Raw genomic sequence first — 14,328 nt, 5'->3', positions numbered from 1 at the left:
GAGGAAAAATGAAAGTGCAACAATTAAAAATCCTGATGTCCTTACGGGGTTAAAGGTGTACTCCATGGGGACAAATGTTTTCCAATCAACTGATGCCAGAAAGTTATATACATTTGTAAATTACCTTCATAAAAAAATGACCTTCCATTAGTTATCAGCTGCTGTATGCTCATGAGGAAGTTGTGTAGTTCTTTCCCATTCTGACTCAGTGCTCCCTGCTGCCACCTTTGTCCATGTTGGGAACTGAGGAAGCTGCCCATGCCCAGTGAAACACATTGCATGACAAAAAATAAAAGTTTATTCTACCTTTCCTGATGTGTTGGTCCTGGTCAGCGCCGAAATATTCCTGCATTTGTTGTGAAGTTTGTTCGTGCTCCCGTATATACCCTTTGCAGCAAGGCTGTGAATAGGATCCAAGTATACCTCTACATACAAGCACCATTGTTGTTTATGAGGTTACACAACCATCTCTGGGAAGCAGCTTCAATACAGATTCCCAGTCTTCTCGGGTATGATGCCACTATGTAATGTTTGCACACCTGGATTTAGGGATTTTCTTCTTGTCTGCCATTCTTGTCTCTAGATCCTTTCAAGCTCTGTAAGGGTCGGTGGGGACCATCAGTGGGAGCCATTTTCAAGTCTCTCTAGAAATGTTTGGTTGGGTTCAAGCCAGGGCTCTGGCTAGGCCACTCAGGACATTTAGGCTATGTTTACACAGCAAAATTTCCTGCAAATTTTGCATGAAAATTCTGCAGTAAATTCCGTATAATTTAATTGCCCATTCATTTCAAAGGAATTTCTTCAGAAGAAATTCTGCTGTGTGAATGTGACAGCGGAATGCCATAGAAGTGTATTGCTATAAATTCATGCTAAATTTTTATGCCAAATTCCATGCAGAAATTCTGGCATGTGAACATAGCTTCACAAAGTTGTCCCTAAGCCACTCCTTTGTTGTCTTGGCTATGTGGTTAGGGTGAACCTTTGGCCCAGTCTGACGTACAGTCTGGATCAAGTTTTCATGAAGAATATCTATGTACTTTGCTTCATTTAGCTTTCCTGCAACCCAGACCAGTCAAGAAGATGGCTAAAGGAAAGAGTATCAACCCCATCTTAATAACGTCTCATCATGTTGCAAACAAGTTCTAAACAGCTTGCATCCCACACACAAAAGATCCACCACTTATATCAGTATGAGGGATCAGCATTAAGAATAAAATGAGAGCAGATTTGGATTTAGAATTATTATTATTATTTATATTATTATTTATGCCATGAGATTGACACCCCCCCCCCCCCCCCGATACCATGTAATCTTATAGTGCCGGAAGAACCAGTGATGATCATCTTCCATATATAATGTAGTAAATAACAGTATATGCATATTTGTAACATACATTGGTTAAAAAAGTGTGTATATTTTTGCCCCTGCAACTATTGCCTGTGTGTCTCTGTTACAAGACCAAATACAGTAACTGTGGGTGGACAAGCAGGGCTCTGTACACTGAGGACAAGCAGGGCTCTGTACACTGAGGACAAGCAGGGCTCTGTACACTGAGGACAAGAAGGACTCTGTACACTGAGGACAAGCAGGGCTCTGTACACTGAGGACAAGCAGGGCTCTGTATACTGAGGACAAGCAGGGCTCTGCACACTGTAGACAAGCAGGACTCTGCATTGAGGACAAGCAGGGCTCTGTACACTGTAGACAAGCAGGACTCTGTGCATTGAGGACAAGCAGGGCTCTGTACACTGAGGACAAGCAGGGCTGTGTATAGTGAGGATAAGCTGGGCTCTGTGCACTTAGGACAAGCAGGGCTCTGTACACTGAGGACAAGCAGGGCTATGTGCAGTGAGGACAAGCAGGGCTCTGTACACTGAGGACAAGCAGGGCTATGTGCAGTAAGGATAAGCTGGGCTCTGTGCACTGAGGACAAGCAGGGCTCTGTACACTGAGGACAAGCAGGGCTGTGTGCAGTGAGGATAAGCTGGGCTCTGTGCACTTAGGACAAGCAGGGCTTTGTACACTGTAGACAAGCAGGACTCTGTGCATTGAGGACAAGCAGGGCTCTGTACACTGAGGACAAGCAGGGCTGTGTGCAGTGAAGATAAGGTGGGCTCTGTGCACTTAGGAAAAGCAGGGCTCTGTACACTGAGGACAAGCAGGGCTATGTGCAGTGAGGACAAGCAGGGCTCTGTACACTGAGGACAAGCAGGGCTATGTGCAGTGAGGACAAGCAGGGCTATGTGCAGTGAGGATAAGCTGGGCTCTGTGCACTGAGGACAAGCAGGGTTCTGTACACTGAGTACATGCAGGGCTCTTTACGCTGAGGACAAGCAGGGCTCTTTACACTGAGGACAAGCAGGGTTGTGTGCACTGAGGACAAGCAGGGCTCTGTACACTGAGGACAAGCAGGGCTCTGTACACTGAGGACAAGCAGGGCTCTGTACACTGAGGACAAGCAGGTCTCTGTGCAGTTAGGACAAGCAGGTCTGTGTACACTGAGGACAAGCAGGGCTCTGTGCATTGAGGACAATCAGGGATCTGTGCACTGAGGACAAGCAGGCCCCTGTGCATAGAGGATAAGCAGGGCTATGTGCAGTGAGGACAAGCAGGGCTCTGTGCACTCAGGGCAAGCAGGACTCTGTACACTGAGGACAAGCAGGGCTCTATACACTGAGGACAAGCAGGGCTCTGTGCACTGAGGACAAGCAGGGCTCTGTGCACTAAGGACAAGCAGGGCTCTGTGCACTGAGGACAAGCAGGGCTCTGTACACTGAGGACAAGCAGGGCTCTGTGCACTGAGGACAAGCAGGGCTGTGTACACTGATGACAAGCAGGGCTCTGTGCACTGAGGACAAGCAGGGCTCTGTACACTGAGGACAAGCAGGACTCTGTGCAGTGAGGACAAGCAGGGCTCTGTGCACTGAGGACAAGCAGGGCTTTGTGCACTGAGGACAAGCAGGGCTCTGTACACTGAGGACAAGCAGGGCTCTGTGCACTGAGGACAAGCAGGGCTCTGTACACTGAGGACAAGCAGGGCTGTGTGCAGTGAAGATAAGCTGGGCTCTGTGCACTTAGGAAAAGCAGGGCTCTGTACACTGAGGACAAGCAGGGCTATGTGCAGTGAGGACAAGCAGGGCTCTGTACACTGAGGACAAGCAGGGCTATGTGCAGTGAGGACAAGCAGGGCTATGTGCAGTGAGGATAAGCTGGGCTCTGTGCACTGAGGACAAGCAGGGTTCTGTACACTGAGTACATGCAGGGCTCTTTACGCTGAGGACAAGCAGGGCTCTTTACACTGAGGACAAGCAGGGCTCTGTACACTGAGGACAAGCAGGTCTCTGTGCAGTTAGGACAAGCAGGTCTGTGTACACTGAGGACAAGCAGGGCTCTGTGCATTGAGGACAATCAGGGATCTGTGCACTGAGGACAAGCAGGCCCCTGTGCATAGAGGATAAGCAGGGCTATGTGCAGTGAGGACAAGCAGGGCTCTGTGCACTCAGGGCAAGCAGGACTCTGTACACTGAGGACAAGCAGGGCTCTATACACTGAGGACAAGTAGGGCTCTGTGCACTGAGGACAAGCAGGGCTCTGTGCACTGAGGACAAGCAGGGCTCTGTGTACTGAGGACAAGCAGGGCTCTGTACACTGAGGACAAGCAGGGCTCTGTGCACTGAGGACAAGCAGGGCTGTGTACACTGATGACAAGCAGGGCTCTGTGCACTGAGGACAAGCAGGGCTCTGTACACTGAGGACAAGCAGGGCTCTGTGCACTGAGGACAAGCAGGGCTCTGTGCAGTGAGGACAAGCAGGGCTCTGTGCACTGAGGACAAGCAGGGCTCTGTGCACTGAGGACAAGCAGGGCTTTGTGCACTGAGGACAAGCAGGGCTCTGTACACTGAGGACAAGCAGGGCTCTGTGCACTGAGGACAAGCAGGGCTCTGTACACTGAGGACAAGCAGGGCTGTGTGCAGTGAAGATAAGCTGGGCTCTGTGCACTTAGGAAAAGCAGGGCTCTGTACACTGAGGACAAGCAGGGCTCTGTGCATTGAGGACAAGCAGGACTCTGTACACTGAGGACAAGCAGGGCTGTGTGCAGTGAAGATAAGCTGGGCTCTGTGCACTTAGGAAAAGCAGGGCTCTGTACACTGAGGACAAGCAGGGCTATGTGCAGTGAGGACAAGCAGGGGTCTGTACACTGAGGACAAGCAGGGCTATGTGCAGTGAGGACAAGCAGGGCTATGTGCAGTGAGGATAAGCTGGGCTCTGTGCACTGAGGACAAGCAGGGTTCTGTACACTGAGTACATGCAGGGCTCTTTACGCTGAGGACAAGCAGGGCTCTTTACACTGAGAACATGCAGGGTTGTGTGCAGTGAGGATAAGCTGGGCTCTGTGCAGTGAGGACAAGCAGGGCTCTGTACACTGAGGACAAGCAGGGCTCTGTACACTGAGGACAAGCAGGGCTCTGTACACTGAGGACAAGCAGGTCTCTGTGCAGTTAGGACAAGCAGGTCTGTGTACACTGAGGACAAGCAGGGCTCTGTGCAATGAGGACAATCAGGGATCTGTGCACTGAGGACAAGCAGGCCCCTGTGCATAGAGGATAAGCAGGGCTATGTGCAGTGAGGACAAGCAGGGCTCTGTGCACTCAGGGCAAGCAGAACTCTGTACACTGAGGACAAGCAGGGCTCTATACACTGAGGACAAGCAGGGCTCTGTGCACTGAGGACAAGCAGGGCTCTGTGCACTGAGGACAAGCAGGGCTCTGTGCACTGAGGACAATCAGGGCTCTGTACACTGAGGACAAGCAGGGCTCTGTGCACTGAGGACAAGCAGGGCTGTGTACACTGATGACAAGCAGGGCTCTGTGCACTGAGGACAAGCAGGGCTCTGTACACTGAGGACAAGCAGGGCTCTGTGCACTGAGGACAAGCAGGGCTCTGTGCAGTGAGGACAAGCAGGGCTCTGTGCACTGAGGACAAGCAGGGCTCTGTGCACTGAGGACAAGCAGGGCTTTGTGCACTGAGGACAAGCAGGGCTCTGTACACTGAGGACAAGCAGGGCTCTGTGCACTGAGGACAAGCAGGGCTCTGTGCACTGAGGACAAGCAGGGCTCTGTACACTGAGGACAAGCATAGCTCTGTGCAGTGAGGACAAGCAGGGCTCTGTGCACTGAGGACAAGCAGAGCTCTGTACACTGAGGACAAGCAGGGCTCTGACCAGTGAAAAACTATTTGTTTTAAATCACCTGGTGCCAGGACGTTAAACATATTGGTATATTACTTCTATTTAAAAATCTTAATCCTTCCAGTACTTATCAGCTGCTGCATGCTCAGAGGAAGGTTCTTTTCTTTTTAAATTTATTTTCTGTCTGACCCTACCTTTTCTGTCTGACCTGCTCTCTGCTGACGCGTCTCTCTGTCTGAGGAACTGTCAAGAGCAGGAGCAAATCCCCATAGCAAACCTAGCCTGCTCTTGACAGTTTCCGAGACAGACAGAGGTGTCAGCAGAGAGCAGAGAGACTGAAGAAAAGAACTTCCTCTGGAGGATACAGAGGCTGATAAGTACTGGAAGGGTTAAGATTTTTAAATTGAAGTAATTTACAAATCTGTATAACTTTCTGGCACCAGTTGATTAAAAAAAATATATAATAATAATAATTTTTCACCGGAGTACCCCTTTAACGACAGGTACACTTTAAGGTTTGGATACATTAAACCTTTTATTTACATATCAGTGCAGAGTATTTTCTAATGGCTTCAGTAATAATCAATAACTTTTTTTTTTATTTTTCAGAACTGATTTTGAAATAAAAGAACAGAATTGCTTTTAAAGTACAAAAATAATTATAGATCACTTGGATCATAATGTCTGTGTTTTATTTCTCATCAGAATTCATTAATGTGTAACATCAATAATTTAGCCCCTCATTTGCCAACACTGACTTGGCTGAGTAGTTCAATCATGTAACCCTGTAAACTCACTTTCCATCAAAATGAATGTTGCTGACAAAGGACAATGAAAGAGATACTCCATTTATTAACTAAAGCGAGACTTCATTTATCAATGCTTTACATTTTGAGCTCTATGCAACAGAAGTGTCCAATAGGTCCAAGTGTTGGTCCTGGAACCAAAAAAGAATTTAACCTTTTGTGAAATTACCATCTTTTACATGAATTCTTAGAAATGAGTTCCAAAAATGAAGGAACTTTTATGGAGCATGGTACAGTGGGGATCAAAAGTTTGGGCACCCCAGGTAAAAATGTGTATTAATGTGCATAAAGAAGCCAAGGAAAGATGGAAAAATCTCCAAAAGGCATCAAATTACAGATTAGACATTCTTATAATATGTCCACAAAAGTTAGATTTTATTTCCATCATTTACACTTTCAAAATAACAGAAAACAAAAAAATTGGTGTCTGCAAAAGTTTGGGCACCCTGCAGAGTTAATATCTTGTACTGCCCCCTTTGGCAAGTATCACAGCTTGTAAATGCTTTTTGTAGCCAGCCAAGAGTCTTTCAATTCTTGTATGAGGTTTCTTTCCCCATTCTTCCTTACAAAAGTCTTCCAGTTCTTTAAGATTTCTTGGCTGTCTATCACGCACTGCTCTTTTAAATCCATAGATTTTCAATTATGTTGAGGTCAGGAGATTGTGAAGGCCATGGAAAAACCTTCAGTTTACGCCTCTTGATGTAATCCCCCGTGGATTTCGAGGTGTGTTTAGGATCATTATCCATTTGTAGAAGCCATCCTCTACATCCATTACATTAAAGGGGTACTCTGGCGGGAAACATCTTATCTTCTACCCACAGGATAGGGGATAAGATGTCTGATCACGGGGGGTCCCCTGCTGGGGACCAAAGCGATCTCTGGGCCAGCAGCGGCGGCATCCGGAACATGGAAGCTTGGAGCTTCCATGTTTGTGACGTTACACCATGCCCCCTCCATTCATGTCTAGGGGAGGGAGTGTGACGGCTAGTACGGGCTTGGCGGCCGTAGTAGCCAGTCATCTGGCACTGAGCGGAGTTCGCTTCATGCACCGGATGACTCGGGTGCCGCAGCGGAGATCGCGGGGTTCCCAGTGGCGAGACCCCCGCAATTAGACATCTTATCCCCTATCCTTTGGATAGGGGATACGATGTTTTCCAGTGGGGTACTGCTTTAACCCCTTAATGACAATTGACGTAAATGTATGTCACAGGGCAGTGGTACTTAACGCACCATGAACATTTATGCTCCACCATGACCGCAAGGACTGGACCGGTACTCGCGTCATGCGTGGCAGGTCCCGGCTGCTGTCAGGAGCCAGTGACCCGCCTGTAATGGTGGACATCTGCGATCACGTGGATGTCTGCCATTAACCCCTTGGATGCCGTGATCAATACAGATCACGGCATCTGTGACACTGCGGTATTTTAAATGGATGATCGGATCGCCCTCAGCGCTGCCGCGGGTATCCAATCATCCATATTGGTGGACGGAGGTCCCCTCACCTGCCTCCGTCCGTCTCCAGGGGTCTTCTGCTCTGGTCTGAGATCGAGCAGATTAGAGCAGAAGATCGCCAATAACACTGATCAGTGCTATGCTCTATGCATAGCACTGAACAGTATTAGCAATCAGATGATTGCTATAGGGACTATTAAAGTGTAAAAAAAAATGTAAAAAAAAAGTTTTAAAAAAATCTGAAAAATCCCCTCCCCCAATAAAAATGTAAATCATCAGTTTTTCCCATTTTACCACCAAAAAAGCGTAAAAAAATTAATAAACATATTTGGTATTGCCGCATGCGTAAAAGTCTGAAAGCGGCAAAAGTCGGAAATATCACAATAAATTGTTAATTATCCCCTACGATGACCGGCGTGAATGTAAAAAAATAAGTCCAAAATTGCAGCTTTTTTTGTCACATTTTATTCCCCAAAAAATTCATAAAAAATTTATGAAAAGTAAAACCTAAGCAAACGTGGTACTGATAAAAACTGCAGATCACGGCACAAAAATTGAGGCCCCATACCACCCCGTCTATGGAAAAATAAGAGCGTTATAGGTGGTCAAAATAGTGCACTTTCAAACATACTAATTTTGTTAAAATAGATTGAGATTTTTTTAAAGCGGCACAATTGTATAAAAGCATATAACATGGGTATCATTTTAATCGTATTGACCCACAGAATAAAGAAAACATGTAATTTTTACCGTAAAATGTACAATGTGAAAACAAAACCTAACAACATTTGCTAAATTGCGGTTTTCGTTTCAATTTTCCCACATAAATAATTTTTTGGTTGCGAAGTACATTTTATGGTAAATTAAGTGATGTAATTACAAAGAACAATTGGTGACGCAAAAAACACGCACTCATATGGGTCTGTGGATGGAAATATAAAAGAGTTATGATTTTTCGAATGCGAGGAGGAAAAAACGAAAATGCAAAAATAAAATTGGCCTGGCTCTTAAGGGGTTAAAGGAATTATCTGGTGACATTTTTTCAAAGGGGTACTTCGGAGGAAATAAAATGTTTTTAACCCCTTAAGGACCAAGCATTTTTCTGTTTTTGCACTTTCGTTTTTCCTCCTTACCTTTTAAAAATCATAACCCTTTCAATTTTGCACTTAAAAATCCATATTAGGTCTTATTTTTTTGCCACCAATTCCACTTTGTAATGACATCAGTCATTTTAACCAGAAATCTACAGCGAAACGAAAAAATGAATCATTGTGCGACAAAATTTAAGAAAAAACACCTACTTATAAAGGTTTGATTTTGTCGTACTTTTGGAAAAAATTATAACTACATGCACGAAAATTAATACATTTAAAATTTGACACCTATAACTTTTTTATTTTTCCGCGTATGGGGTGATTTGAGGGCTAATTTTTTGCGCTGTGATCTGAAGTTTTATTCTGAACCATTTTTGTTTTAATCGGACTTTTTGATCACTTTATATTCCTTTTTTATGGTATGAAAAGTGACCAAAAAGACGTTATTTTGGACTTTGGAATTTTTTTGCGCTTACGCCATTGACCATGCAGTTTAATTTACAATATATTTTTATAGTTCGGACATTTACACACGTGGCGATACCATATATATTTATTTTTATTATGGTTATATATTTATTATATGGAATTTGGGAAAAGGGGGGTGATTTAAACTTTTAATAAGGAAGGGGTTAATGTGTGTGTGTTTTAAACTTTTTTTTTTAACTTTTTATTTTTTATTTTGCACTTTTAGTCCCCTTAGGGGACTTTTAGGACGAATAATTTGATTCCTCATACAGATCAATGGGGTTACATACAATCCCATTGATCTGCGCGCTCTGCGCTCGATTGATAAAGCCTGGTCCTGCCAGGCTTTATCATTCTGAGCACCGGAGCTGCCGCAGCAGGAGAGGTAAGTCTTCAGGCTACCTCAGTAGTGGATCGCCCTGCGCTGCGCGGGGGGGGGGGGGGGCGATCCACCCCACTGGACAACCAGGGACGGGATACAGGCACCTTTAGACGCGCCGATCTAAAGGGTTAATAGCCGGCCGCGGCGATCGCCGCATGTTGGCATTCAACGCCGGCCCCCAGCTACAGGAATCAGCTAGGGGCCGGCTGTTATGACACGGGCTCGAGTTGGGAGCCTACGTCATACCCCTTTAACGGCCATTGGACGAGCATAGACGTCCATGGTCCTTATTGGGTTAAATCAGTTGGTGCCAGAAAGTTAAACATATTTGTAAATTACTTCTATCTAAAAATCTTAATCCTTCCAGTTGTGTAGTTCTCTTCAGTCTGACCACAGTGCTCTCTGCTGACACCTCTGTCCATGTCCAAGTAGACCTGATTTTCTTGTGATGTCTCTTCTGGGGGCATCATGAATATGGACATCAGATATATTTAACAATTGATCCAGTAAACTACAATAAAATATGGTGTTTTTCTTGATAAATATTAAAATTCCTTAAAAACATTGAAAATTATTGGTCTCTGATCTATGGGAATAGTATTACATTTTGCACAAAGGACTTATAGCATGGGCCACTTTATATTGAAAATCACTGTAGTAGAAGTACTAGTATAACATACTGTTATATTACAATTGATCATTATACTCCCAATTGCATTGCAAACTGGGAAAAATCTGAGACAACAGTAATTTTGTATGCTGTTAAAAATATATATTGGGGTTAAAATCACAGAAGAATTGTGAGAAAACCGTCACACACAGGTACAGACACTATATTATGAACTACACTAACTTTACAGCCCCTGTAGCATAGTCAAATAAACAAAAATCCTGGAATACCACTTTAATGCCCCGCGGTGCTTGGTATTTCAATCTCCAAATCCACTTAGCTTCTTCTTGTAAAAGGAGATTATCAATGTCCCCCTTTTTGGGTCCCATTTTCAGTTTTTCAAATACCTACAAAAGATAATTCATGCCCTCACCCATTATGGAAAAGATGCATATGTCTGGGTAACAGCTTATACATTTTAGTCCTTATGTTGTTCAGGTGTTGTGATATACGTCTACGAAATTCTTGCGTAGTCGTACCTACATACCACTTAGGGCATGGGCATTGGGCAATGTAAATGATGTTACGTGTTCCACAATTAATAAATTGTTGAATTTGTTATGAACGACCATCCACTGGATTGCATACTACTTTTTTTTTTTTTTTTTATGTTTTGACAGAATTTACAGTGACCACATGAATATGTGCCCACTGTGTGGTTTTCTAACCATGTTCCTCTGCTCTCTTCGGTTTTTAGGTGACTCTGCACAAGCTGATCCTTAAGACTAGGTCCCTTCCTAAATGTGATACTGGGTGATGTGCCAATCACTGGTGAGAGATCTTGATCTCTTAAGAGTACGTGCCAGTGTCTCCTTAGAATTGCCATTACCTGATCTACATGGCCATCATATGTGCCAGCACATCTAACCTTTTTAGATGTATTATGTTCCCTGGCCTCTGTAAGTAGTGTATTTCTTTCAGAGCTACAGGCTTGTTGATATGCGTGTTTAAACGTTTACGAGGATAACCCCTCTGTCAGAATCTCTGGTACAAGTTGGCGCTTTCCCGCAGGAAATTGGCCTCCCCTGAGAAGTTCCTCATTGCCCTGAGGTACTATCCCACTCTTTTTCAGAGACCCCAGGTGCCAGCTACTCCAGTGCAGGAGGGAATTAGTGGATGTTGGTTTGCGGTAAATATCTGTTTGGATATGGTTATGTCCATCTATATAGATGTTAGGTCCAAGAAATTGATGGACCGTCCACCGACCTCTGAGGTGAAGGCCATAACGATTTTGATGCAGTTAAGTTTGTTGACGTCATCTATTTTACGTCCATAAAAAGAAATGTGATCAGTGAAAAAACTAAACTCATCAGAAAAAACAAACGTGCTCTCCCACCACCCCAAAAACAAATTAGCATAATTAGTTGCACAGGAAGCCCCCATAGCGGTGCCTTGTGTATGGTAATAGAAGGTGCCATTGAAGAGAAAAAAATTATGTGAGTAGTGTTGAGCGGCATAGGCCATATTCGAATTCGCGAATATTCGCGAATATATGGACGAATATTCGTCATATATTCGCGAATATTCGCATATTCGTAATATTCACGTTATATTTTCGCATATGCGAAAATTAGCATATGCGAAAAGTACCATATAAAAATAAAATAAGCAAAAATTTGCATATGCGAAAATTAGCATATGCTAATTTTCGCATATGCGAAAATTCGCGCACCAGTCTCACACAGTAGTATTAGAGCCTTCTTTACACCACACAAGCTGGAAACAGAGAGGGATGATCACTGTTATGTGTACTGTGAAAAAAAAAAATACGAATATTCGTAATTACGAATATATAGCGCTATAGTCGCGAATATTCGCGAATTCGCAAATATGCGATATTCGCGAATATTCGCGAGCAACACTATATGTGAGTATAAACCTTAATAGGGATAAAACAAAGGTATTGTGCTCGTGAAAAATAGTGCTTTTAGTGCTCAAAAACGTAGAGACAGCTGCAATACCCAATTAATGTCTAATGTTACTGTATAGACTCAATGTCTAAGCTAGTTAAAATAGTGGACTCAGTGACGGTGATATTGTTTAATTTCAAAACAGTGTCCTTAGTGTCTCGTAGGTAAGAAGGAAGTGTTGTGACAAAAGGGGATAGTATGTTCTCTAAATAAACACTACCACCCTGTGTAATACAGTTATTTCCCGAGACAATAGGTCTCCCACCGTGGATTTGTGCATTTTAGTCCATAGAAAGTAGCAGTGGTGGGACCATCTTGGGCAGCCACAAACAGGACGGAGATGGCTGGGGACTCGAAGCCATCTTTTTTTATCCTTTCCAAAACCACCACAATGAACAGGCCTGGGCAATATTATGTAGTTAGCATACTTTGTAGTCAGGAAGTTATTTGTACATGGCATAGGCAGACAAAACTAGTGTATTTTTATCTTCTCATGCTGCATGATGGTTTAGTGGTTAGCATTGTTCTGCTGGGTTTAAATCCATTAAAGGGGTACTACTGTGCTGACAACTTATCCCCTATCTAAAGGATAGGGGATAAGTTGCCTGATTGCGCGGGGTCCCGCCACTGGTGACCCCCGCAATTTCGCACGTAGCACCCTGCTCTCATCAGGCCCCAGAGCGAACATCGCTCCGGGTCTGATGACTGCTGATGATGGGGCTGGAGTATAGTGATGTCACGGCTCTGCCCCAATGTGACGTCACGCTCCGCCACCTCAATGTAATCTATGGCAGGGGGCGAGACAGCTGTCTCTCCCCTGCCATAGACTTGCATTGAGGGGGCGGAGCTGTGACATCACGATCACCGGCCCCCTCATCAGACCCGGAGCGGATGTTCGCTTCGGGGCCTGATGAGAGCGGGGTGGCAGGACCCCGCGCGATCTGGCAACTTATCCCCTATCCTTTAGATAGGGAATAAGTTGTCAGCACGGTAGTACCCCTTTAAGGGCACATCTGCCTACAGTTTGTATATTCTTCTGTGCTGGCATAATTTTCTTCTGGGTATCCCGCTTTCCTTTCACACTGAGCTTAGATTGTGAGCCCTGATGGGGACAGGGATCAAAATACAGTGGTCCCTCAACATATGATATTAATTGGTTCCAGGAGAACCATCATATGTTGAAACCATCATATGTCGAGTACATATGTCTATGTAAAAATGGTAATTGGTTCTGGGGCCTCGGAACCATTGTATGTTGAATACATATCTCTATGGGAAACTGCTAATTGGAGTGTATGGGGAGTGGAGTGTATGGGGAGTGTTTAACAAACCAGGGTGCCTCCAGCTGTTGCACAACTACAACTCCCAGCATGCATGTACAGCCATTGACTGTCTGGGCATGCTGGGAGTTATAGTTTTGCAACAGCTGGAGGCACACTGATAGGGAAACATTGATGTATGGGGTGTATAGTGAGTATATGTATTGTATGTGATGTGTGACATTGCATACAGTACTGTACAGTTCTTTAAATACCTTCAGGGGGGACAGAATGTCCTCCATTACGATCCTGCCAACTACAGCTCTATAGGAAAGGAAGGGGAGGGCAGCCAGCAGCTCATTGGATGCCTGCAGCAAGATGCTACAGGCTATTGGCTATGGCTGCACTGGGGGGGGGGGGGGCTCACACGGAGCTCACAGTGGAAGCCTGCGCGAGTTAGCAGGACAGCATGTGAGTAACAGGAGGCAGAACGGGGCACACGGGGCACATTAAACAACTATCTGTCAGTTGCTGAAGTTGTCAGCGCTGTCACATAGCTGTTTGTACGATGGCCCCGACACACAGCAGCATCATATGTCGAGGCTGCCTTCAACATACGATGGGCTCTGAGAGGCCATCATATGTTGAAATGATCATATGTCGAGGCCATCATAAGTCGAGGGGTCACTGTAATCGTCTCTGTACATAGCTGCGGAATAGGTCTGTAAAAAGTTTTTGTATTCCTTTCTAAGTTGTGCAGCATTTGCATCAGCATACTGTACCACTAGTTTTGCTTAGGTATGTTGAGGATACATTTTAGTAATTTTCTATATTTTTCAACTTATACTAGTAGTTAGTAAATATTTGTATTCACTCAATTGTTCTTGGTCACTACAGTTGTGCCGTTCTATGGAATACGCCAGCACTACATGTATTGGAACATGTTAAATATAATCTTTACATGGCAAGTTCTTCCATTTACATTTTTAAATTGGTGATCCAGCTGACTTACCTGGCTAAATATAAGGAAGTGATTTTATGTCTGTGTGTGCCAGTATATCAAATCTTAATTTTTTCCCCAACCTGCACTGTCTGCAG

The 14,328-nt window shown here is 44.5% G+C and overlaps 1 protein-coding gene across 5 annotated transcripts in view; it reads left to right on the top strand.

The window, feature by feature from the left end:
• The window catches only part of CCDC178 (coiled-coil domain containing 178), a 372,333-nt gene that overhangs the window by 334,491 nt on the left and 23,514 nt on the right, over positions 1-14,328 (top strand). The window contains exon 19 of one of the 5 annotated variants that reach the window (XM_056521802.1): positions 10,759-10,832. The exons of the other annotated variants lie outside the window; for them this stretch is intronic. Within the exon in view, the coding sequence (XP_056377777.1) occupies positions 10,759-10,818 (60 nt within the window). The 3' untranslated portion in view covers positions 10,819-10,832. The remainder of the gene's footprint in view (positions 1-10,758; positions 10,833-14,328) is intronic. 5 annotated transcript variants of the gene reach the window in all.

This window comes from Hyla sarda, chromosome 5 (genome assembly GCF_029499605.1).
Source record: "Hyla sarda isolate aHylSar1 chromosome 5, aHylSar1.hap1, whole genome shotgun sequence".
Classification (NCBI taxonomy): domain Eukaryota; kingdom Metazoa; phylum Chordata; class Amphibia; order Anura; family Hylidae; genus Hyla; species Hyla sarda.
This window is presented reverse-complemented; position numbering and strand designations above follow the sequence as displayed.